Raw genomic sequence first — 23,537 nt, forward strand, 5'->3', positions numbered from 1 at the left:
CCACATGTTCATAATACAGAAACACCAGAGAGAGATGAAGCACACGAACAGAACACAGAAACTTCCAGAACCAGACGTTATTGAAAAGCCATGTCCACATGGTTCCTTTTTTTTCCAGATGGTGTTCAGTAGATCCAGAGAACAAACTCAGGAACTCAGATCCAAACCGTAAACGTGACCGACTGCACGGATACATTACCGTAAAGATCATAAAAGATTGAACTGTAGAGGCAAAAGTGCATTTGAATGTTCTCCATCTACAATTCTTTGTTTTTATTCAAAGAGACTTATTGATTATAATAGATGACATTTGGAGACTGGGAATAAAGGGCATGTCTACAGCAAACATCTTTTGCACATAAATAATAGATTTAAATACAATTGTAAATAGTTCCTTATATTTCAGAGGGAAATCTATTTGACTTTTTACTCCTCTAATTATCCAACATATTTAATTGCTATTCATTTTTGCAGGTTCAGACTTTACATACAACAAATACAATATGTATACAAATTGGCAAATTGGTAAAATAATAAAATAATCCAATATTCACATGTAACATAGCCTAACACTTGGAGAGGGGGGAAGTCTGTGTAATAATTACTTTACATTTAGTTACATTTTACTTCTAATATTACTGTACTTTTGCTTCAGTAACATTTTGAATGCAGGATTTTTAATGGTTGTTTTGTATTAGATAGATGGATGGATGGATGGATGGATGGATGGATAGATATTAATATCAAATGCAAATATCAAATGCACAATATATACAATGGGAATAACAGAGTAAAATATTAGATATAATATTATGCAATATAATGCACAATATATACAATGAAATATAGTAATATTAAATTACAACAACCAAGGCGCACTCGAGGGCAAAACTCGTAGAAGAATGACCCTGCGTGTCTACTGACAGTATTACGGTAATCCCTCCCGGAGGATCTGTACGTGGCAGCGTCAAAACCCTCAGACCCTCTCCGTCCTGTTCATAACCCCGGTGTGCCAACTGACACTGCGTCCGCATACCAGCGTGTGACGTCCCTCTGTAGGTCGCGAGAGAATAACGGTAAGATAACAACGTTCGATATACTACAACAACGTTTACGTCACTGAACCGTTGAAGCTCGCGCTGCCTGTCGAACATGATGGTTGTCAATAACTGGGTTCAACAGGATTAGTTTTTTTTTAGGGGGGGGGGGTACCAACCAAACACTGGAGACTTTGTGTGGTACCCGTGAAGGTCCGCGTACCAACGGCTCGTTGTTGTCGTGTTTATCTACCGACATGTTTGTTTCTACGTTTCTAAAAGCAGTGAAAACAAGGTGGAAGGAGAAAGTTTTCTGAAAGTTTTATACTAACTTTTTTATTTATTTGTGTGGCAAAAGGCATCTCACAACAGTGTTCATCGCGCATGCGCGAATAATTTGAACGTTGGTGCTGTTTAATGCAAACGTCTGCTCGTGAAGGACATTAATGGGCGGGGGGACCCTATAAGTGTTGGGGATTCCTAGAAACGACTATGTGACGTCACCAGGATGGTTTGCTATCCAGATAGAAAAAAAAAATCCTCTCCAGAATTGTTTCAAGAGTCTGAGGATGGTTAAAAAGAGGTAACGTGTCATTTAATTTGGGGTACTACAGTAGAAGTAGAGTAGGAGTAGAGTGAGACATTTCCCATTCAAATCAACTAAGCACAATGGTCATAGTAGTGGCCATTTTTATGTGCCGTTGCCATAAATTAACAATAATGTCAGGAAGTAAAGTGACATTTTTTTATCAACCTGACAAAATTACGTTCTTGTGGGAAGAAAAGAAAAGAAAAGGCAACACTGTAACTTCGTTACATTGTATTAGAATGTAACTTTCTTTACATTCTAATATAATGTAAAGAAGCTACAGTGTATAGAATGATTCTATTGAAGTTATTCCTTTTTTAAATGTTTTAGACGAGTCACTAATCACTTTAAAATAGTGATTATAGCTGATTTAACTTACAGACATGAGATTGATGTTCTCATGTCACTCTCTTTATACAATGATATAAATTCATCCCCGTTTTATTGATATCTTACGAAATATTACTCCTCACTTTTCATGCGTTTTTCCTGCACAAGTCCAGCAACATGAGTCTGTTTTCGCTTGCTACATGCATACTGTCTTTTCAAAATAAACTTCCATCTTCACAGGAAACAACTAAGGTTTAGGGCAGGCATGTCCAAAGTCCGGTCACACATGAATGCTTACATTTGGTTACATTGCTATTTGCTGTCATTGAAAATAAAATGATGAAATAACAATGTATGTATAGGCTACTTGTATTGTTTAAAATAATGTCAGCAGGGACTGTTGGCCCTTGGACATTTTCACATTATCAAATCTGGCCCTCTTTGAAAAAAGTTTGGACACCCCTGCCATAAAGTGTCTTAAAAGCTGCATTATCTCTAGTGACCACCAGGGGGCGACTCCTCTGGTTGTATAGAAGTCTATGAGAAAATGACTCTACTTCTCTCTTGATTTATTACCTCAGTAAACATTGTAAACATGAGTTTATGGTCTCAATCTCTCGTTTCAAGTCTTCTTCAATACAGCATGATGTTCATTTCGTAAATTATGCTCCATTTAGAGTCAAACAGACCATAAAGCAGAGTATGCCGTAATCCAAAATGGCGACGCCGAAATTGCAGAGCTTGAGGCTTTCAAAATGTCAGTCCACAAACCAATGGGTGACGTCACGATGACCACGTCCACTTCTTATATACAGTCTATGGTTCTAATCAGTCACTAGTGTAGCATTAAGCATGGTGAAATTACCAAGCTAGCTAGCTAACCAGTGTACAACTAGCTACTTAGTTAGCTAGCTTGCTAGTCCCGCCATGATTTCATGCTACACTGGTTACAGAAAATGAGCCGGACAAAGTTGTCACTCATCTGTTGATAGCAATGTGTTTTCTTACGCTGTGACAAGAGAGTGTGGCTGAAATATTTAAGCTGTAAAATGACAACTCATTTAGCAGCTGGCTGGCTAGTTAGTTTGCTAGCTCGCCATTTCTTCTCCAGTTTCCGGTTCATTACACGGTCCAGTTTGATTCTTTCCTGTTAGCTTTGAAAATAGACAAAGACATTAGCTTACTCCACCCTCGGCAAATACCGCAAAACATCCCTGCACACACAGTCCTAGAATAAAAGGGTTGCATGTACGCCAGGTGAAAGACGCCCTGCAGCCATTCAATGGCAGAAATTGGATTTGGTATAATTGGAGAGGCAACACAAAGAGCGATGCTATAAACCTGTCAGCATTAATTGGGCTGTAAGGCAGGTGACATGCACTCTAAAGAGGAAGATGCCATTTTAGATACGGCTGCTTTATTAAATTATATCTCTGATCTCTCATATGTCTATCTATCTTCTGGTTGTATGTCTTTTTTAATCATAAATATTGAAGCAATGCTTATCTAAATGTCTGGCTGGTTTATATTCACTACAGCATGACTGTCTTTTTTTTTTTATTAAACATCGTTTATATAAGCCTTCAGTGTTTACATACCAGAAAAAGGCTTTTGGACGTTGACGATGTGTATGTTTACTCTCATGCACATAAAAGAATGTGTGTGTGTGTGTTAGGAACATTTAGAAATGGTTGTCATTCAGAGTAAAACATATTCAGCCTAATTTTAGCTGCAGTATGGCTCCAGATGTTTCAGCTCTCATTACATCTGAAGCACATTTGCAGAAATCTTGGACGTGCACTTTCAATACTTTTTAACCCGTTACTGTATTTTGTTGTCGGGTTCACAGGTCTGATAAACGATGTTGGAAACGCTCACTTCCTTTGTCTCCGAGCAGAGAGACACTACAATGTGTTTCTATTGGTTGGCTGACTGTGTGAAGTTGCGAAATTGTTGCAAAACTAGAAATTATTCTTCACCCGTCATGTGATGTTGAGTGGAAGTGAAAGTTGGAGCAAAAGTCCCCGAGGACTGAAGTGGTAGTGTTTCACCAGAGTCCCTTTAGAAAACCTCTCATTCTACTGCAGCAGGGTCTGACAGTCTGCCCCTCTCAGTCCTGGTTCTGGTTCTCCCGTTGCCTCCCTTCCCTCCAGCGGGTCCAGCAATACGTCCTGGGTCTCCAGCAGCATGGTGTCGGTGTTGGCTGCTGCCGGGAGCTGAGCTCTCCTCCACGCTCCGGATCTGTGTCTGTCCACGGTGGACCGGTCTCTGCTGGAGGATCTGGGTCTGTCCACGGTGGACCGGTCTCTGTTGGAGGATCTGTGTCTGTTCACGGTGGACCGGTCTCTGCTGGAGGATCTGGGTCTGTCCACGGTGGACCGGTCTCTGCTGGAGGATCTGGGTCTGTCCACGGTGGACCGGTCTCTGCTGGAGTCTGAGCTGGATGAGTTTCTGGTGAACCTGCATGAGTTCATCTGGTTTCACCAGAATCAGACCCGGTGGCTCCGATGACGAGCATTAAGAATAACTCTATAGAAACAGACCATCTTCTCTCTGATGGTCTATTTACTGATGGAGGTCCGAAAGAGGATCAGGACTACACTGAGACTGGTTCAGGACCAGTTTCAGTGTAGGTGGAGCTATTTGTCTTCTATCCACTCACCAATGACAAGTTTGAACTTTTGAATCTGAAATAGTTTTCTCTGCTGGAGCAGCGAGTTAAATCTCAGGATTGTCTGAGCACGCTCACGGCCTGTGAATACTTTATGTGGCGTATTGCGTAATATCTATGCATCAGTGTGCACACGTGTGTCAGCATGACTGACTGTGTGTGTGTGTGTGTGTGTGTGTGTGTTGTGTCTTTGGGGAGAGTAAGTACTTGCCAGCCCTGCTTACCGATTAACATCAGCGAGAAGAAAACCTGTCAACCATTTGTTTGTTTGGATCTCAGTTCACCACTCAGTGTGGAGGGAAAGTGTTGACGAGCATCTTGACTTTGAGAGCTTTTTGCGGTTTTGCAGCAGTTTTGCGGTATTTAACTCTCATTCTTTAGTAACGTAAACCGTGTTTACATCCAGCAAAACACCCATAAAACACAATTAATTTACAGATTTGTCTATTTTGCATCTTTGCTCTTCATTTGCATTTGCTATAAAATTATATATTTTTTAAACTCTCTGGGAAAATAAAGGTTTAGAAAGATGCGCTTTAGATTTAATCACTTTTCAGACCTCTTGACCTATTTTTTTCGTCTGCTTTCCCTCAAAACATTAAAAAAAAGATTATTTGAACAACTTCCCCAATTGGCTCTTGTGTGACCCAAAAGGCAGCTTGTTGCTCCTTTTCAGCCAGGTTTTTGTCCTCAGTGGATTTGTTGTCAAGTGAGAAAAGAAAAGAAGCTAAAAGAAGAACAGAACAACTGCAGATGTTGGAAGTTTTACTGTTTTTAGAGGAAACGTTTGCTCCTAAAAGAAACCCTTTCCCCATTGGAGACCTTGGGTCCTGCCTGCTTTGCGTGTGTGTTGCTGTGCTTTCTTATCTCTTCATCTGGAGCCTCACCTTCATGTAAAACAGTATAACGTCTGGAGAAAGGATCTCCTGTTGGTTGTTGTCTTGGTTACGCACCAAGATTGTGCAAGAATACACTGTTTGGTCTACTTTAGGTTGTGTTATCTTACATTTTGATCATCTTTGCGGTCGTAATTTGAGGAAAGTGTGCGTGTTGTTGTTTCTTTTGCATATTTGTTTGAATGCATAGAACACAGGAAGACATGGTGCATTCAATGTCTCCGTTCAAAATACCGCCGTCTGTCCTCTCATGACCCGTCCTGTCCTCACCGCTGTTTCCTCTCGTCGGCCAGAAATGCCAGGCGAGGGTCGGGGGGGCAGTAAATGTAACAGGCCTCTCTCCAGGAATGTGACGTGGTGGGTGTTACAGCCTGCAACAACAACAGGAGGGGCTGTGTTTGGGCTGAGCCGGCGCACAGCCCGTAAATTACAAGGAGAGAGAGATGTGGTCCTTTCATTTGTAGCCGGGGATTGTGGGTAGTTATCTGACCTGGCACTCATTAAGAAACCAGAATCACTCTTCTGTCACACTTTGGAAGCTAAACAAGGACCTGATGATGATGAGAGTTGTTTGTGAATGTCTCTCCTTTAAAGAGTGATTTACAACACTTTATATTCTAAAATTACAAATCTTTGCTGATCTGACTAGTTGATGCAGGACACACTAAATGAAATACATTTAAAAAGCATCAAACAAACAGGGGAAGGCTGAAAAATCTCACATAGTTTAGGCAATGCTTTGTACAGCTCAGCCATCTGATTATGCACATGGTTTATGCATGCATAACCAATATGTGTTTAGTCTTTTCAATAAGCCTGTTACCGGGCGGAAACAAAGTTATTCAATGTGCACGAAAAGGAGCTAGTTCTATTGTGTAGATATATTTTTCTGTTCAATTTGGTGTAGTTTGCAAAGATTCTGACGCGTTGTGATGTACCGATCTAAAACTGATGAAACGATTATCAAAATAGTTCGATTGGTTGATAACTAATTGATTAATTGTATAATCTTTATTCACCATTGGTATCAGATCAGTACTGATTGAGGCAGACGTAGTTTGTATGAATAGATTATCTCCGACATTCAGTCAAAAGAAGCTTGAATCCATTCAGTATCTTCAAGGAGGACGGCGTGACATCTCGTATATCGTAGGTCAGCGTATCTCTCTGTCGTTCCCTCCTGATGCCAACTCGCAACAAGTCAGAAGTCACGTAGGAGACAGAAGGACTCGTCTATGAGGAGGAAACTGATCAAATGCTGTTCGTCCTGAACCAAACCGTAACACCAGATGTGTGTTTCTGAGAGTTTTGGTCCAGAGATGTTTGATTATACCGACACACACACACAATGTTGTGCATTCCAGCAAAGTTACTATAATTGTAAAACGCTAAAGCTGGATTAAAGCCTCATAAAAACTTATTTTTAACAAGTCTGTTGAGTTTATGAAGCCATAAAGGCAGCTATTAAACATGGTTTTTATCACTTCGTTTTGAGGGTATGCAGAGCTGAAACATGTGAAAGTGAAATTAGAGTTCACAGTGACTTTTAAAGGCCTTTCACAGCCCTTCACTAATAACACCTACTGTTTGTTTGTACCATTTGGCATCTTTGACTCACAAACAAGCAGAACTCTACCGTCCACCATGTTTGTTTTACTGAAGACTTTACGAAGGATCCACTGAACTTTGGTTCAGACAGATGTCTCCTGGTTCAAACTGTTTTTCCTTAAAGGATTTAAGTATAATTTACTGTCATTAAACAACAGACGGTTTGCACAACCTAATGCAGATGTAGCCCATTTGCTACCCACAAAACAGCATGACAAAGTAGTAGAAGAAGAACATTCCTGTAGTGCATTTAAAGAAGAGAAATGCATGAGGATGAATCAGCAGCATGGAGTGTGGAGGTCTCTTGTTTATAAGATTAGGAGCTTTGAAATGAAGCAGAGATTTATTCACAGATTATTTGTCAAATAGTGACAGTTTGAGCAAATCTGACAAAAGCTTATTATTCTTAAAGTTGCCAACTGTAGCTTTAAAGCTTAAACTCTTTGTCGTGACTCATTTTGTCGACTTGTGTTTCGTCAGCACGTGTCATGAAAGTGAAATGATTTCTTTTTTTTCACCTGCAGCAGATACAGACCACACCAATAATGAAGGTGCCACTTCTCTGCGTCTCTCTAAGCTCTTAACGGAGCTTAGAGTAGTGTGCACAGGGCCTAAGATTGCGGTGCCGACACAAGTGTGTGTGTGTGTGTGTCTGTGTCTGTGTCTGTGTGTCTGTGTGTGTGTGTGTGTGTGTGTGTGTGTATATATATGTGCGTGTTTTACACATGGCAACAGTAAACAGTCATCTCCAAGAGGACAAAGTGGAGCAGTGTCACTTTTCACCTGAGATCACAAACTAAGCTGGACTCGTTTAGTCCTTTTTTAAGCTCTTTTGTTGAACTCTACGGTCGCTTCTGACAAGAAAATCATAGTAAATGTTGACACAATAGGTTCAAATATATCTTTACATTTCTGTTCAGCATTTGAAGGATATAAAACCTGTTGGTTTCACATTTGTCATGAAGTATCTGGGAGCCATGTTGAACTGCAGAAAAGGAGAATTAACTTCTATTTTTATTACATTACAAGAACAAGACATTGAGAAAATTGGGCTTCAAGATTGTGATTTGATAATATACATTTTGTTTGTGAGAGGTGAAGATGAACATCTATATATACTCCATATATTTAGTTTTAACACTATTATTCTCCCACATTGTCTTTGTTCTCTCTTAAAGAGAACTGGGCATGTAGAGCCTCCCAGCAGGATACGTGACTCATTTCTAGGAAACATGCTGGAAACTCTGAATATTGAGAGACCATCATGTAATCTGGTACGGAAACACAGCATCACTGCATAAAGTGCTGACTCAGGGTAAAAGCAAACTGTTTTTTATATGTGTTCAAGAATAAGAAGGTGATTTTGAAATGGCTGGATTGTTAGATTGTGTGAATCTGTTTGTGACGTGATGATGTTTCGTCCTCGCAGGTCGTTGAAAGAGACAGAATGAGGATGTTCCTGTCCTTCATCCCCTGGATGCTGCTCTGCTGCTGCTGGACCACACGAGCAGAGATATACACCTCCATCAGTACGTTTGAGCTTCTGGTCCTTTGAGACACGAGGGACATTGAGGCGACTCCTCTGGTTGTATAGAAGTCTATGAGAAAATGACTCTACTTCTCTCTTGATTTATTACCTCAGTAAACATTGTAAACATGAGTTTATGGTCTCAATCTCTAGTTTCAAGTCTTCTTCAATACAGCATGATGTTCATTTAGTACATTATGGTCCATTTAGAGTCAAACAGACCATAAAGCAGGGGATGCTTTAGGGCGGGGCTACACAGTGAGTGACAGGTGGCTACCAGAGACGTTGTCCGGTCTGGGAGTTTTAGTACATCGTTCCTGCAGCACTTTATAGCAGCACCAGAGTTCCTCATGAAGACGAGAACACAGTTTTGAGCTCGGGAATGCAGGACCTTTCTTTGCCATTAAAAAAAGGTTTAAATGGAGGAAGTGGTTAAAGAGTCAGTCTGAGTTTATTTTGAGGCACCCTGAATAGCTTTTATGAGAAATAGTTGTGGTCCACTGATTCCTTAAATAGAATTTGTAAAAATCTCTTTCTTAAAAGAAATCTTCTGCATATTTTTTAACCTGATTCTAAGAAAATTCGAGAGCAACATGACACCTTAGATTAAGAAAGTTGATGCTGATTTTATAGTATCCGTCTCTCTCTGCAGGCCAGATGACCGACCTGATCTACACAGAAAAAGAGTTGGTCCAGTCTCTGAGGGATTACATTAAAGCAGAGGAGTCCAAGCTTGATGCTGTCAAAAGGTGCGTTGAAACCCTGTGACTAAAGACTTCACTCAAGTATTTAGGTACCGATGGATTCATCAGGTCATCTAGTTTCATATGATGTCAGTATCTTCTACAGTCCCTGAAAGTCTCACGACCCTTCTGATTTATCTTGTGGCCCTTTGAGGGGCCGCAACCTCAAGATTGGGAACCACGAGACTAAACTACACAACTGTGTGTAAATGTTATATATGAAAATATATTTGTCACTTTTACCTTTTAACTTTTTAGGGGGATTTATTGGCAGAAATGGAAAATAATATTATTGAGTATATTTTCTTTAGTGTTTAACCGCCTGAAACTAAGAATTTAGTGTTTTTGTTCCCTTAGAATGAGATGTTTATGTGTTCACAGAGCCGGCAGCCATGTTTCTACAGTAGCCCAGAACAGACAAACAAACACTGGCTCTAGAAAGGGACATTTTGGCTGCTGTAGTCCTACACGCTGGAGAAGTTTCAGTTGGTTGCAATCTGCAGCCTCACCACTAGATGGCACCACATTCTACACACTGCACCTTTAAGTGTCGGGCTGACAAACAAAGTAGGATTGTGATACAAGGCTGGTGATGACTTGTCGGTTTGAAACCAGCTCCTCACTCCATGTTCTGCCTCATTGGTGTTGCGTCTTAAAACAGAGATACCATGTTAATAATCTTGATAAAATATCTCTGCTTGTGGAACGTTTCTTCTACATAATCCCAATGGTAAAGCTGCATGTTAAAAATATTAATAATATCTGTCTGTCTGTCTGTCTGTCTGTCTCACAGCTGGGCCAACAAACTGGACGCTCTGACCAGAGTGTCCACCTCTGACCCAGAGGGCTACCTGGCCCACCCAGTGAACGCCTACAAGCTGATGAAGAGACTCAACACCGAGTGGTCGGAACTGGAGACTCTGGTGCTGCAGAACCCCTCTGATGGTAAGGAAAGGAAGGAAGGAAGGAAGGAAGGAGTGGACACGTTTGCTGGGGTTTTTACGTTGCTTGGAGCTCTGTGTTAAAACTAATTATGATATATTAATGTTTGTCGGGGTAGTATTCCACAGATGTGGAACTTTCTCATAAAAGACTTTCTCATAAAAAGGAGTACATTAGCTCCCCATTGTTACAAATGTGTTACAAAGGCAGGAAGTGAAGTATCTGGTTGAAGGAGACAGAATAAAACAGCAAGAGGAGAGGCCTCAGAGGGGCTTTCAACATCGTCAGAGAGTGCTAGAAAGAACAGCTTGTTGGCATCAAAGACATGTTGGATCGAAGTTTCTGGCAAATCTAGCCAATCTGCATTTGGTGAATCACCGCTCTTTCTACGTGGCTCCTTTCTTAGCAGCTAATTTAAAACGCAGAGCGGTATAAGAGAGTCACTGCAGCTGCAGTGTGGACGTTTCTGCTGATCTCTTAATACTTTCCCAAAGAGAGAAAAGAGGCCGTCATGTTTCAGCTGCAGCTGTTCCTCATCTCTGCATATTTTGTCCGTGTTGTCGTCCTTGTGTGTATTGTTTGGACCTGAACGTCTGTGAGGCAGATAGCAGGAAATATGTGTCGTACAAGTGAGTGTGTATACGTGGCCGCGAGGCAGAGAGAGACTAGCGAGACACTGGATGTAAACCTTTGAAGACGTACGGTAGTTTAATGTTTTATAAAGAGAATGGATTCTTCCGCTTTATGTTTTGGAAACGCGTGTGTGTTCACTTTCCCGTAAAGATAAAGAAAGTTAAAAGAAACATTGCAACTGAAAAAGAAAAATGTAATCTGGCCTTTTGCCAATCACACATCATATACAGTAAAGGCTCATTCATGCGTCACAAGTCGTGCAAATCACAGAAAGATATGAAATGAAAATGTCACATCAGCCCTCTGGAGTCTCTTTATGAACTCTCAGGATTAACTGAGCAGCAGGTTGTGATGAAATAACAAGAATACAAACAACCAAACATGATCATATCTCTCCAACACATTAGTTTTAGATATTGTTAGTCGTCATCATGAGCCACATAGAAGACACTGAGCTTCATCGGTGCCACCGGGTCCACCGTGGACAGACTCAGATCCTCCAGCGGAGACCGGTCCACCGTGGACAGACCCAGGTCCTCCAGCAGAGACCGGTCCACGTGGACAGACCCAGATCTGGAACTCCGGAGGGAGGAGGAGAGCTCAGCTCCTCCTCCTCCTCCAGCAGCAGAGCTTCTCCTCTCTGGGAGCCAACACCGACACCACGCTGCTGGAGACCCAGGATGTATTTCTGGACCAACTGGAAGGAAGGGAGGCAACGGGAGAACCAGAACCAGGACTGATAGGGGCAGACTGTCAGACCCTGCTGCAGTAGAATGAGAGGTTTTCTAAAGGGACTCTGGTGAAACACTACCACTTCAGTCCACAGAAAACCTCCAGAATCAACCCGAAGTGAAAGTAGTAACTTTAATTAACTTCCATCGTGACATTCCCGACCTGACTTTTTCTCTGCAGGGTTCATTTCCAACATGTCCATACACAGACAGTTCTTCCCAGATGAAGAGGATGAGACGGGTGCAGCCAAGGCCCTTATGCGTCTTCAGGACACGTACCAACTGGATTCTGAGGCCTTCTCCAGAGGAAAGCTGCCAGGTAACCAAAGACTGAACATGAATACACTGAGAGAGATAGACTAGTGTGATCATTAACAAAAGAAAGAGAGGAATGCAAACTGAACCCACCCATAATGATTTTAAACTGCTGTGCTTATACTAATAGTTCTGGACATTTTTGTGAAATAAGATCATGTTGTTATGTCCTCTTCAAGGGTTTAGGCTGGAGGTTAAAGATGGTTTAAGGCGGGGTTGAGATAAGTGTTATTTCAGAGTTAATGCTTTGGTGTTGGACAATGATTGGATTGAGGATAGATTTGCGTGTGGTTAGGAAACAAATGACTCAGTTATAGTTGCGTCATACAAGGACACATGTTGAATCTGTTGTCCTCAAGTTCAGCTTTTTTAATACAGACCATCACAGTGAGGTTTAATCCTTAGAGACCTACATAGACCTGTAAGAACTGTGAAGAATCAAAACAGACGAGTGTAACTCATAGATACGACCGTAGACTGCAGGTGTAACCAGCAAAACACCATAGACCAACCTCCACAATGACGAGGAGGGATTGTAATTATCTGTAAACTCAAATCTCATGTTCATGGACTACTTTATTACCTTTGTACAAGAACTGTAAATAATTAGGTTTAGTATTTAAAGCATTATGAAGGAACAAAGGTTGAATATCATGAAAACTATTCGATTTGGCTTCAAAATATTTACTCAAATTAAGATTTTTAACTCCTCCTGTTTCTTAAGCATCTAAAAGCGAATTGTCCGTGATCGTGCGCGCCACATTACAAAAGTTTGGAGGTGCACGGCCGTGATTACGTCATTTTCTGACACGCGCCTCACGCCGGTTTCACTCATCATATAAACTAAGCTTCAGGGACCCCAGTAGGCAGAAATATTCAAACCTACCACTTTACATGCATTTTTACTGCCTGCAAAAACATGCATCCTCCGAAAACCGCCATGCCAGTTTTCCCTTGTTTGGTACCGATGGATTCATTGGGTCGTCTAGTTTCATATGATACCTGTATATTTACTCTAGCTTTAAAACCTAATGCAGCCATTCAAAGATGGTAGTATTGGGTCTCAGCGGGTTTCAAAATCATAACTGATCAAAAAATGTTGACTTTAGTTGCACTTGAAGTTGCGAGGTTCAGTGTCATTCTAAACACAATTTTGACTCGACACAGGTCTGAGAAGGTGTGAAGGTGTGCACTTCTGCATGTTGGTATGCGTCTGTGTTTTTGTGAGCATTTGTGCTCGTAGCTCTTCATGCTGAGCCAGAATCCATAACCTCAGATGACCGACTGCATGTCTCAACCTGCCAGTCTTCAAACAACTTAAAACCAATTTATAACTGATAAATGTCCAAAGAGTGACAAATCGGATGCCTGCTAAGGTAGAAAATTGCATTTTCATGTTTAAGATCATGCTAAATTTTACAGAAACGTAAAAAGCTAAAGCAGGTGGGCACCAGAGGACAATAATTAGATTAGATTCATAAAGGAATCCCATGCAAGGAAATATGCAGAATATAATTAAAGTAATCTAAACTGAAATACTAAATATATTGTGAGCATCTGAATTAGAAAAATAAATATCATAAATACACAAAATTTCGGTCTTCAAGCATGATCCACGTTTGATGACTAAAATGTGATGAATGCATCATGATTCTTGGTGTATTGAATCTGGCTCCAGGTATGCACTCCAACATCTTACTGACGGTGGACGACTGCTTCGATATGGGGAAGACGGCTTACAACGACGCAGACTATTACCACGCCGTGCTGTGGATGCAGCAGGCCCTGAAGCAGCTGGATGGCGGGGAGGAGTCCGTGGCTACCAAGGCGGACATTTTGGATTACCTCAGCTACTCCGTCTACCAGATGGGAGACCTGCCCCGAGCCATCGAGCTGACACGGCGGCTGGTGGCTATCTGTAAGTTGTGCAGATGATGTAAGATAAAATCAGAGTTTAGAGCTGTCCCACTGTCATATCGTCATCTGTTTGAGGTCTCTCTCGCATCCCTTTATGAACAATTCTGCAGACTTTTCCTGAGGGAGGTGTCTTAAAGCTGCATTCTCTCTAGTGTCCACCAGGGGGCGACTCCTCTGGTTGTATAGAAGTCTATGAGAAAATTACTCTACTTCTCTCTTGATTTATTACCTCAGTAAACATTGTAAACATGAGTTTATGGTCTCAATCTCTAGTTTCAAGTCTTCTTCAATACAGCATGATGTTCATTTAGTACATTATGGTCCATTTAGAGTCAAACAGACCATAAAGCAGGGTATGCTTTAGGGCGGGGCTACACGGTGATTGACAGGTCTCCATCAGAACCGTATACAGCGTCTCTACGTCACTCCTCCTCAGTCCTAATATGGTCACTTCTGTTCACTGGTTGCGGAAAATCCTCGCTTGCTCTCTCTAATAATAGTTAAATGTAAGAAGCCTGGAAGATGTTAGAATCCGGGAGCAAAAAATATCAAATAAAAACCCACAATTAAATAACATGTCTATGGAGCTGTCCCATTTGTATTTATGCTATTTCAAGCTCTCGCAGCCTCTCACACTCAACCATTTACCAATATGACGTCAGTTAACTTCCTGTACTCATTCATCTCAGTCTTTCTTGTGACCATGGAGGACGGGTGACTGGGTTCATGCTCTTTAGAAGTCTAGAATAGCTCTTGTATTTAAGGAGCACTGTTGAATCTTTCCCTCCCGTAACACATACAGACACCGGCTAGCCGACCGGTACACTCCTCCACTGTGAGGTAATGGATGGGTTTGCTGTTTCACTAATCACTATGGTTCACCCTCCTCTCTCACTGCAGTGGTGGTCTGTGCCAGAGCTGCAGGGCGTTGTCCATCCGAAGTAAGAGCTCGTGGTTTCTGTTATTTCAGTCTCTGCATCGAGGGTGTGCGTTGACAGCTGCAGACCATCATTTTAAGATCTGTGGTGCGCTCGTTTACATGTCAATCGCAATGACTTAAGCCAGAGCAGATGTAGCAGGCGACCTGCTGTAGTGCCACAATAGTAGCATTTAATATTCACATATAACAGCTCGTACATGCATTAAATGCAGGAATCGGTAAATGATAAAGAAAAAGCAGGAAGCAAGGTAAAGGCCAGGTTAAGCAAATCAGAACCTAACTGGCAAATAGAGAGAGCAGAGAGCAAAGCAAGCACTTTTATTCTGTTTTTACAGGGAAACGTTACACAGTAATTTACATTTATTTAAAAAAGCTACAAACGTAACTGTCCGAAAAATAGCAACAAAGAAAATACAAAGTTAGAGGCATAGAAATAGAACAGGAGTAGAACATTGAACTGTTTCTAGTGATTTTTTGACCACTGTAGCCAGTGTAGCATTAAAGCATGGTGGAATTAACAAGCTAGCTAACTAGCCAGCTGTCCGCTAGTTAGCTAGCTAGCTAGCTTGCTAATTCCATCATGCTTTAATGCTACACTGGTTACAAAAAATAAGACGAACAAAGTTGTGATGTGTTTTCCTACGCTGTGAAAGAAGCGTGTGGATGAAGCATTAAGCTGTTAAATTTACTCCTTAGTGAGTCCGTGACTAAGTCGGTTTAGTTTATTCAGAAGTTAGCTACGGGCTAACGGTCGCAATAGAGTGTGCAGGAATAAGTAAACCTCGGAAAAGTGTTAGCATTTTTGCACATCCGTATTAGTTGTGGGTTTTTTGATTAAATGCCTAAAATAAGGACTGTGCTCACAAACTTAATATATTTAAACGTCGTCAATGTCAGTTGAAGCTTTTATGTGTCTTAAAAAAGGCGGTTGCTAACAAGTGGCTAAATGAATCAACAAAGCGTCATCACGCCGACTAGTTTACGGTCATGGTCTCGTTTTGTTTACTAGTGCTGGAAGAATTAAGATCACTTACGCAAGGAAACAATACATCACCATGAAATACTCCAACGTTACTCAAATAAAAGTACCACGTAGTACCAACTGAATGTACATAAAGTACCAAAAGTAAAAGTACTCATCATGCAGGTTAATTTATTCATTTCATAAACCGATCATATGTTTTGCATTAATTGCTGTTGAAATAAAAGGTACAATATTTCCCTCTTGAGTTGCAGCGGAGTACCTCAAAACTGGACTGATATTGAAGTACTCCAGTAAAAGTACTTAGTTCCTTCCACAGCTTTAAGGTTCATTAATGCTGCGTTGAAGTGGTGACATCTGTTTACTGTAAATAGCAGCTGCCAGTCTAGTTAATTGTCTTTCATTAAGCCGTAAAGTAAACTCTACAGGTTGTTAAACTTCAGTTCAGAGTTGATCCACAAACAATTAAACTCGTCTTGTACTGACAGCCCCCGGCCACCAGAGAGCAGGAGGAAACCTGCGTTACTTCGAGCGGTTACTGTCGAAGGAGCTCAACGAGCAGAACCAGGACTACCAGCCGGCCTCCGAGGAGCCCATCCTGCTGGGAACCTACCGCAGACCTAAAGACCACCTCCCAGAGAGAGAGAAATACGAGGCCCTCTGCAGAGGAGAGGGGCTCCAAATGGTGAGCATATTTAGAAGTAGGTCGTTCGTAATGTAAAGAAATACTTCTATCTTAACGTGCAATCTAAAGTGTGCTTATTTTCATGACGAAAATGCTTTTGGTCTAAATTATTTTATATTGAGTAGATAGATCATTTTGATTTTAGATTAGAGCTTCAACAATGATGAAAGGAATATAATGAATCGCACTATAACCCTACAAGAACCTTCCAGTCCCTCTAATCGAGCCTCTCTTAAAATAAAAACATTCTCTGTTTCACCAGAACGACGCGCGACGAAGCCGCTTGTTCTGTCGCTACCAGGACGGGAAGAGGAACCCTCGTCTGCTGCTGAAGCCCATGAAGGAGGAGGATGAGTGGGACAGTCCTCGCATCGTACGCTACCTGGAGGTGTTGTCACACCAGGAGACTGAGAAGATCAAGGAGCTGGCTAAACCCAGGGTGAGAATATGAATACACAAATAAATAATAAGTCTGCACTTGACACAAGACATACAACAAAAGATATATGTCTAGATATACCTACATGTTTAAGAAAAGAGTGTCATCATAATCATTACATCTCAGAGTTTGTCCGAACACTTTATTTCTGTGTTTTTATTTTTCAGCTCGCCAGAGCGACAGTCCGTGACCCCAAAACAGGCGTCCTGACCACAGCCAACTACAGAGTATCCAAAAGGTTCTTTTTAGTCATTAATACCTGTTTAGAGCTCATTATTATCAGCTTTTATTATTCATTATTGATACCATTTGCAGTGTGAACCAAGGTACTCCAATCATCACTGTAATGTTGAGGGATTCAGCCTTTTTACCCAACTACCCTTCACTCTTTTCTAACATTATTTGAGCTGTTATTTGCTGTTCTTTAAAAAAAAAAAAAACCTGTTTAATATAAACTGCTGTAAATTGTGATATTTTTTGGGTGTGATTTCAACATTCCTACTTGTTTTTACAAAGAACCTCATGAGATTTTTGTTAAAAATGACGAGGCTGATACAAAACAAAAGCCTCTGTAAAGCTGTAAAGTAACATAGACAATCTGGTAAAAACGTGTTTCTAATAAGATAATATTACAATATGGTTCAGTTTCACTTTTCCTTCGTAGGAAGTCGGATATTTTCAGTGTGTGTGTGTGTGTGTGTGTGTGTGTGCGTGTGCACTGTACTGTGTGCTCACACACGTGCACGTCTTTGTGTGTTCAGTGCCTGGTTGGAAGAAGTGGACGACCCGGTTATTGCCAGAGTCAACCAGAGAATAGAAGACATCACAGGCCTCGAGGTCGACACTGCAGAGTTACTACAGGTGATGTAATACTTTCATTATTACATCATCACGTCACATGTTACACAGAAATCTGACATCCAGAATCATTTACACACAAGTGAAATAAGGTCTGTGGTAAAAACAAGCGTCAGAGATTTTAAAGTTTAGTTCTACGATATGAAACATGTCATTAAATAACCCTCTGCTGAGTTTAGAAACTCTTCAAGAAACATCTCACACTCAGTCTCACTCCTGCTGCACTACTTGTTGTGGAAGTAAGAACTTCAGTAAAAGCGTAAGAAAAACAAAAAATACATTTTGAATAAATCACATTTAAAAACCTCAACAGCAGCGTTTCCTTCGCTGATGATGCTCCTCAGATCTAAGTATGTCAGGTTACATTATTTTTTTATCAACTAATAAAACACAAGTTTTAAAGCTACATATACTTGCATTATAGGTGCCAGGGAAGTATTTTTCTTTGTGTAATTATTTTAATAATAAATCTTTGTCGATGGATCACCAGGTGGCTAACTACGGAGTTGGAGGACAGTACGAGCCACATTACGACTTCTCACGGGTGAGTTCATTTCTCTGTGAGAGTGACAGAAATATGAAGAAGTCAAAAGATGTTTCAACATCACTCTAAATGAATGTGTTTTCTGTTTATTATGAGGAGTCATTTGTTGCTCATTGTTGGCTGTGCAACATTAGCATTTATATAGATATTTTAATTGAAACAAGCTTGTTAATAAGAGACTTCATATTCTATTATTAGTGTATTTATTTGATGAATTCTATAAAACCATCCCTTCGTTCTCTCTTCCTCCCACTTCTTCTGCCACCTTTCCTTCAGTCTTATTACATGAAGCAGTGTTATTACATAATGTGTTATTACATGAAGCTGTGTTATTACATGAGTTGTTACATTAGGCCATGTTATTACTTAATGTGTTATTACATGAAGCCGTGTTATTACTTAATGTGTTATTACATGAAGCCATGTTATTACATAATGTGTTATTACATAATATGTTATTACATGAAGCTGTGTTATTACATAATGAGTTGTTACATTATGCCGTGTTATTACTTAATATGTTGCTACATGAAGCAGTGTTATTACACAATGTGTTATTACATGAAGCAGTGTTATTACATAATGTGTTGTTACATGAAGCAGTGTTATTACATAATGTGTTGTTACAGGGCCTTTAGAGGCCGGGCTCCTACTGTGGGTCTTTCTTGTGATGGGTTAAACCTTCTAACCATCTGTTGCAGCGTCCTTTTGACAACAACCATGACGGAAATAGACTCGCTACCTTCCTAAACTACGTAAGTACACGTGCGTGCAAGCGAACAGTGTTTTTTTTCATCATGTATTTTTTTGTTCTTGAATTTCATCTTTGTAGAAAGATGAGCCTGATGCTTTCAAAAGATTAGGCACTGGAAATCGTGTGGCGACTTTTTTGAACTACGTGAGTACGTGCATCAAGTCGCCGTGTAGCAACGCCCCTAAAATCTTTTGTTTCCAGCCTCATGAGCAAATGCACGAGCTCTGGTTCAATCTTGGACTTGGATTGATTGACTTTGATTTTGGCCTTTAGTGTGGCATTGCAGTCATATATTTCAGAACCTAGAGTTGCTCGATGTAATGGGGCAAGAAGCTGTAATTATTTCTACAGATTTTTGCAGAGATGATAATCCCTTCACCTGCGTCACTGAGAAACTTTTCAGACAAATATCTCAGAAGTTTTTTTTGTCAATCAGTTCCAGTACATGTTGTTTGAGAGTTTTGTTGGCCATCCTCTGTCAACATGCTGATGTAGAAGCCACTCTTTATTTTACCCTCGCTGACACTGGGTTGTACGAAGTACAATTATACACAAAAAGAGAAAAATATCTGACTTTTGAATGAGGTTTGCAGTAATTGATTGATTTGCTGTTCACCTTGATACATGATGTGAAAGTGCTTCAGAACATTAATTATCTTTATCATCAGTCTTTATTTATTCTGAATAAACAAGTCTTTCATAAGAGATGGACAGTATAACAGGACAGAGTACAGTGAAACCATTGATTCCTGAAGGTAACTTATAGCCAGGTAGTGTAGCAGCAGATACTACAGAAATAAAAATAAAAAACTGTTAGTTAAAGAGTAACTAAACTCTTACTAAGTAACTAAACCTCGGAGTTTTGGCTAAAGTGTGTCTAGCCTTGAAATTCAAAAAATCCTTCTGGAACGTGTAGCATAACAACCAAAGCCGTTTCTCTATTTTTTATGTGCACTTGAAAGTAAGCTGTTAGCACAACTAGCTAGATAGCTTGTTAATTCCACCATGCTTTAATGCTAAAGTTACAGTTAACATCAAAAGCACCACATGAACTTCTGGGCTCGGTCTACGTCACTTAAACATTTAGCCGAATTTCACTGTTTTTGACTCGCGATGGCCGTTACGCTTTTAATTAGCTCAAGCTAATAGCTAGCGCTAATGTGAGCATGCTGACTATTGTTATGATTGTGGTTGGGTAAGAGTGCTGCAATGCTTCAGTTTTAGTTAACAAATACAGTATAAATGATAAACATTTGTGTTTTTAAAACATTTGAGTTTACGTGCAAGGATATGTGCATACTAGCTAGTAGATATTAGCACGAGCGATTATTGTAAATGATTTACAGGCTAATTAAATACGTGACGACTACTTTTAATTAATACTCCACACTCTGCAGAGACGAGACACGTTGGTTTTATACTCAAATACCCAGAGAAAAGTAGTTTGGTTACTCTTTAAATGTTTGTATCGAAACATTGCAGAAATAAGTAGAAACCAGTTTAATTGTTATAACTGTGATCCAGAAAATATTTGGTACGACACTGAAACATGTGCTACAAGGAGAACATTACTTTACAGTTTATATTTTAGACAACAGACGATCTCTTCAGATCAATAAAGATATGTGACTAGTGAAGAAATAGAAAACAACTGGTGGGTCTGTTTAAAAGACCGTATTCTCTTTTGCTCTGCTTGAGTATTTCTTTAGTCTTTCTAGTCTTCTCTCTGTAGTGAATATAGAAACTTTATTGCACTCCTTTGTTGTGAAAAGATGTGTGACTTGTCATTTTGTGCATTTTATTTCTCAAAAGACCTTGTTGTTGTTATCACATACCGCTCATCAAGGAGTTTCTCACATTAACTGGGTGAGATTGGTTCTTGGTGGCAGAAAGATTTAGTCGTAGTTTGGGTGTAAATAGACACATTTTCTGTTCCGCCTGGATACAAATAGTATTGCTGGCGTGTTAACAGCATCTGACATATACTGTATATATTTTTTTAATTAAATGACATAAAAACTTTTAATGTGTTGGGTAAACATCCTACTTGTATTTCTGGATGAATACACATATTCAAAATGAATATTATTTGCTTTATCACAATTATTGTTAAATAAAACAAATGTATATAGTAATTTGCTAAAAAACAAACACAGATAACTTTTCTTTTTTTTAAAAATGCATCCTTTGAGGATTGTTGAATAGCAGAGTTTATTTTTTAAAGAAAAATACAAAGAAAGTTTCCAAGTGTTTGTTGTCTTTTCTCAGATGAGTGACGTGGAGGCAGGAGGTGCCACCGTCTTCCCCGACTTTGGAGCAGCAATCAAGCCCAGAAAGGTAAAAACAACGCGGAGTTTGTCTTCATAGTGTGTCGAGTGTGTTTACTCTTCCCATCTCTCTTGTGCACATTGGATGTTGCCATAATGTTTCCATTTCTTCCATTTCTTCACAGGGGACGGCGGTGTTCTGGTACAATCTGTTCAAGAGCGGGGAGGGAGACTATCGGACCAGACACGCAGCCTGCCCCGTCTTAGTCGGGAGTAAATGGGGTGAGTCAAAGTTCACATGCATCACACATTAAGACACTAGTACAAGGTTTGTTGCATAGGACAGCAAACCAATCAGAAAAATAACTATATTATATCTGGCTATATTGATATATTGAATGGCATTCAATCGTCGCAAAAACACAAAGTCAATAGACAGCGATTCATTTTTTTCCCCTCCGGTGTAGGCGGGACTCAAATGTGTCTTTTTTTTAAATGAATTATCCTCATAAATGTACACATAAAAATGATTTAACGGTAGTTTAATTAAGTTACATGTCAAATCATGTTTTTATGAACAGGAATATCAGTCAGTGTTGATCTTCACATTTCATGCTCCATTACAAACGTACGCTAAACTTTTCTGGGGCAATGCTTTCACCTCATGCCGACGTGGAAAATGGAAGTAGTAAAGGCTTGTAGTGTGTTTCTGTTTTCTAATATAAAGGCTATTTTAAGTGTTTTTTGTTTTGTTTTTCTGTGTCAGTGTCAAACAAGTGGATTCACGAGCGTGGACAAGAGTTCAGGAGACCATGTGGCTTAAGAGAAGTGGACTGAAGTTTGAACCACACCTACCGAACAGCGAAGCACACACACATATGTATTCCGTTCTGCACAACGTGATTGGTTGATGTCTTTATTTGCACAAAAAAATTCGACTGTAGCTTTTTCGCATATCATTTACGTTTTATGTTGACGTTCAAATTAATTGCACAAAAGAATGCTGTCAGTGTGCGTTCGAGGGGCGGAGCTTAGCAAAGGGTCAATTAAGATAAGAATTCAACAAAAATGTTCCGTATATAGAACTAACTAAAACGCAGCTTTATCAGTCTCATTTTACAGTCTTTCAAATCTAATTTAAGTAACCGGTCGATCCAAATGTGTGAGTCCATCTTTTTTTCCCACTGATACCAAAAACTAATACTTGTGTGTTTTTGGTCACATTCCCCAAAACTGCTCCACTCAGCAGAAGCGTTTTTCAGCTTTTCAAAGTAAAATAATTAGTGTTGGTGGTGATACAGATAAGCCCTTATTTAATTTAGCTAATATCTTATCTGACACCAAAACATACAGAAAGTGTGACAAAAACCTCTACAAAATAGTATCAGAGCAGGTCACATATACATATCTTTAAGAGAGAATATATACATTTAACATTTCTGAATAAGAAGCAGCTACAGAAAGAAGAAAAAGTCCTATTATTTTGAAAAATTACTTTTGGTGATTCGAACTCAGTATTTAGAGGTTCATTTGGGAAACAGCTGTTGGTTGCCATCAGTCTTTCAGACACAAATTGACTTTACTGTAACAACTTTGTGTTTAAACTATTTAAATACTCCTGTCACATCATTCTTTGTTCTTTGCATCCAAAGTGTTTTTATTTCCTTCAAACCTGACAGAAAAACATATTTCCTCCAAATCTTGTCCATGTTGTTTTTATTTATATAGTGTTTAAATTATTATTGTTATTTCACATTTTGTGCTCTTTCTACAAGATAGCAAACACTTTAATAAACAGTGTCTTTCATTAAAAAGTTGTGTGTCTTTACTGTTTCTCATGGTTTCTCACATTAAAACAGAAGGAATAGAGTAAAGTGTGGATATAGAATCTCCAGTGGGATTTAGCTGGAAGCCATTAGAAGCTACTTTTAGGTTTTTATTGTGAGTCAGCTGGAGAGACCACCAGGGACGGACCGTTCCAGATCTGTTATTCTAAACTTTGTCTGACACAACTAACTGCATGCCAAGGAACATCCCTCATCTACCCTATAAAGTGCTGCAGGGATGACTTACTTCTGTAGGCCAACAGGAAGTTTGCATCATGGTTCCCTCAACAAAAAGCCATCGG

General features: G+C 39.9%; 1 protein-coding gene across 9 annotated transcripts; it reads left to right on the forward strand.

The window, feature by feature from the left end:
* Nucleotides 1-954: 954 nt before the first annotated feature.
* Nucleotides 955-23,223, forward strand: p4ha2 (procollagen-proline, 2-oxoglutarate 4-dioxygenase (proline 4-hydroxylase), alpha polypeptide 2). Of its 9 annotated transcripts, XM_076102024.1 has the most exons (16): nucleotides 955-1,076; nucleotides 8,561-8,660; nucleotides 9,312-9,408; nucleotides 10,196-10,347; nucleotides 11,890-12,027; nucleotides 13,702-13,941; nucleotides 16,351-16,547; nucleotides 16,810-16,986; nucleotides 17,154-17,224; nucleotides 17,748-17,847; nucleotides 18,335-18,388; nucleotides 19,090-19,143; nucleotides 19,221-19,286; nucleotides 21,411-21,479; nucleotides 21,595-21,691; nucleotides 22,176-23,223. In XM_076102024.1, the coding sequence occupies exons 2-16, from the start codon at nucleotides 8,579-8,581 to the stop codon at nucleotides 22,244-22,246; spliced, it is 1,665 nt and encodes a 554-aa protein (XP_075958139.1). In that variant the 5' UTR covers nucleotides 955-1,076; nucleotides 8,561-8,578; the 3' UTR covers nucleotides 22,247-23,223. The 9 variants fall into 9 exon arrangements, 4 of the variants coding, with proteins under 4 accessions (XP_075958139.1, XP_075958141.1, XP_075958140.1 ...); XR_012956304.1 differs by lacking the exon at nucleotides 22,176-23,223 and having other exon boundaries at nucleotides 19,221-19,290; nucleotides 21,595-21,671; XM_076102026.1 differs by lacking the exon at nucleotides 19,221-19,286.
* The last annotated feature ends 314 nt before the right edge of the window (nucleotides 23,224-23,537 follow it).

Source organism: Anarhichas minor, unplaced genomic scaffold (assembly GCF_050575085.1).
Source record: "Anarhichas minor isolate MPS153535 unplaced genomic scaffold, ASM5057508v1 ptg000027l, whole genome shotgun sequence".
Taxonomy (NCBI): Eukaryota; Metazoa; Chordata; class Actinopteri; order Perciformes; family Anarhichadidae; genus Anarhichas; species Anarhichas minor.